We start from the raw sequence: 742 nt of genomic DNA, 5'->3' as shown, positions 1-742 counted from the left end.
GTGTGTGTGTGTGTGTGTGTGTGTGTGTGTTGCAGGAAGGGGAGAAGCTGCTGTCACAGTCTCGTTCAGCTGATGTGAAGGTCGGACCTCGACTCAGAGAGCTGACAGACAGCTGGGACACTCTGATCCACAACTGTAAGGAGAAGAAGAGCAGACTGCAAGAGGCCTACCAGGTACACACACACACACACACACACACACACACACACACACACACACACACAGGTTGTTAAATGGATTATTTCAGTTTCCGGCAGCAAAATAAAAGCTTCCTGAAGCCTGTATGTGTCACGTTCATCAGTAGATAATTGTCTGTGTCTGTCTTTGTGTTTGTAGGCGCTGCAGTTCCAGCGTTCATTGGACGACATGGAGCAGTGGGTGGGCTCAGTGGAGAGGGAGGTGGCCAATGAGGACTGTGGAAGTGACATGCCGTCCGTCAACAGGCTGCTGAAGGCTCTCCAGGGGCTGGAGGAGGAAGTGGACGGACTCCGGGGCAGAATCCAGGTCCAGAACCTCGACTTCTTGAATTTCCCAGTAGTTTTTGCCATGTATTTGTATCTTTCCACAGCGTTACTGTTGTATATTTGACCTTTGTTTTTTAATCCGTCAGGACCTGATGGACACGGCGAAGTCCTTCCACTCGCAGGGAAACTTCCTGGCCGAGGAGATCCAGACCAGAGTGGCACACACCATCAGCAGGTCTGACAACAGTGAATGTTCATTCAAAGTTCATTTATCCAGA

At 50.3% G+C, this 742-nt stretch overlaps 1 protein-coding gene across 1 annotated transcript in view; it reads left to right on the top strand.

Moving 5' to 3' along the window:
• Positions 1-727, top strand: part of LOC111650612 (spectrin alpha chain, non-erythrocytic 1-like) — a gene marked incomplete at its 3' end in the record, with an annotated part of 7,319 nt that extends 6,592 nt beyond the window's left edge. Inside the window, exons 5-7 of the mRNA XM_087172394.1 lie at positions 40-173; positions 337-504; positions 611-727. Of these exons, the coding sequence (XP_087028520.1) occupies positions 40-173; positions 337-504; positions 611-727 (419 nt within the window). The remainder of the gene's footprint in view (positions 1-39; positions 174-336; positions 505-610) is intronic.
• Between the last annotated feature and the right edge of the window lie 15 nt (positions 728-742).

This window comes from Seriola lalandi, unplaced genomic scaffold, assembly GCF_002814215.2.
Source record: "Seriola lalandi dorsalis isolate HSWRI2012SDOR001 ecotype SW California unplaced genomic scaffold, Sedor1 jcf7180002052538, whole genome shotgun sequence".
Taxonomy (NCBI): domain Eukaryota; kingdom Metazoa; phylum Chordata; class Actinopteri; order Carangiformes; family Carangidae; genus Seriola; species Seriola lalandi.
Note: the sequence above shows the minus strand (reverse complement) of the source record. Positions and strands in the feature narration are given on the sequence as shown.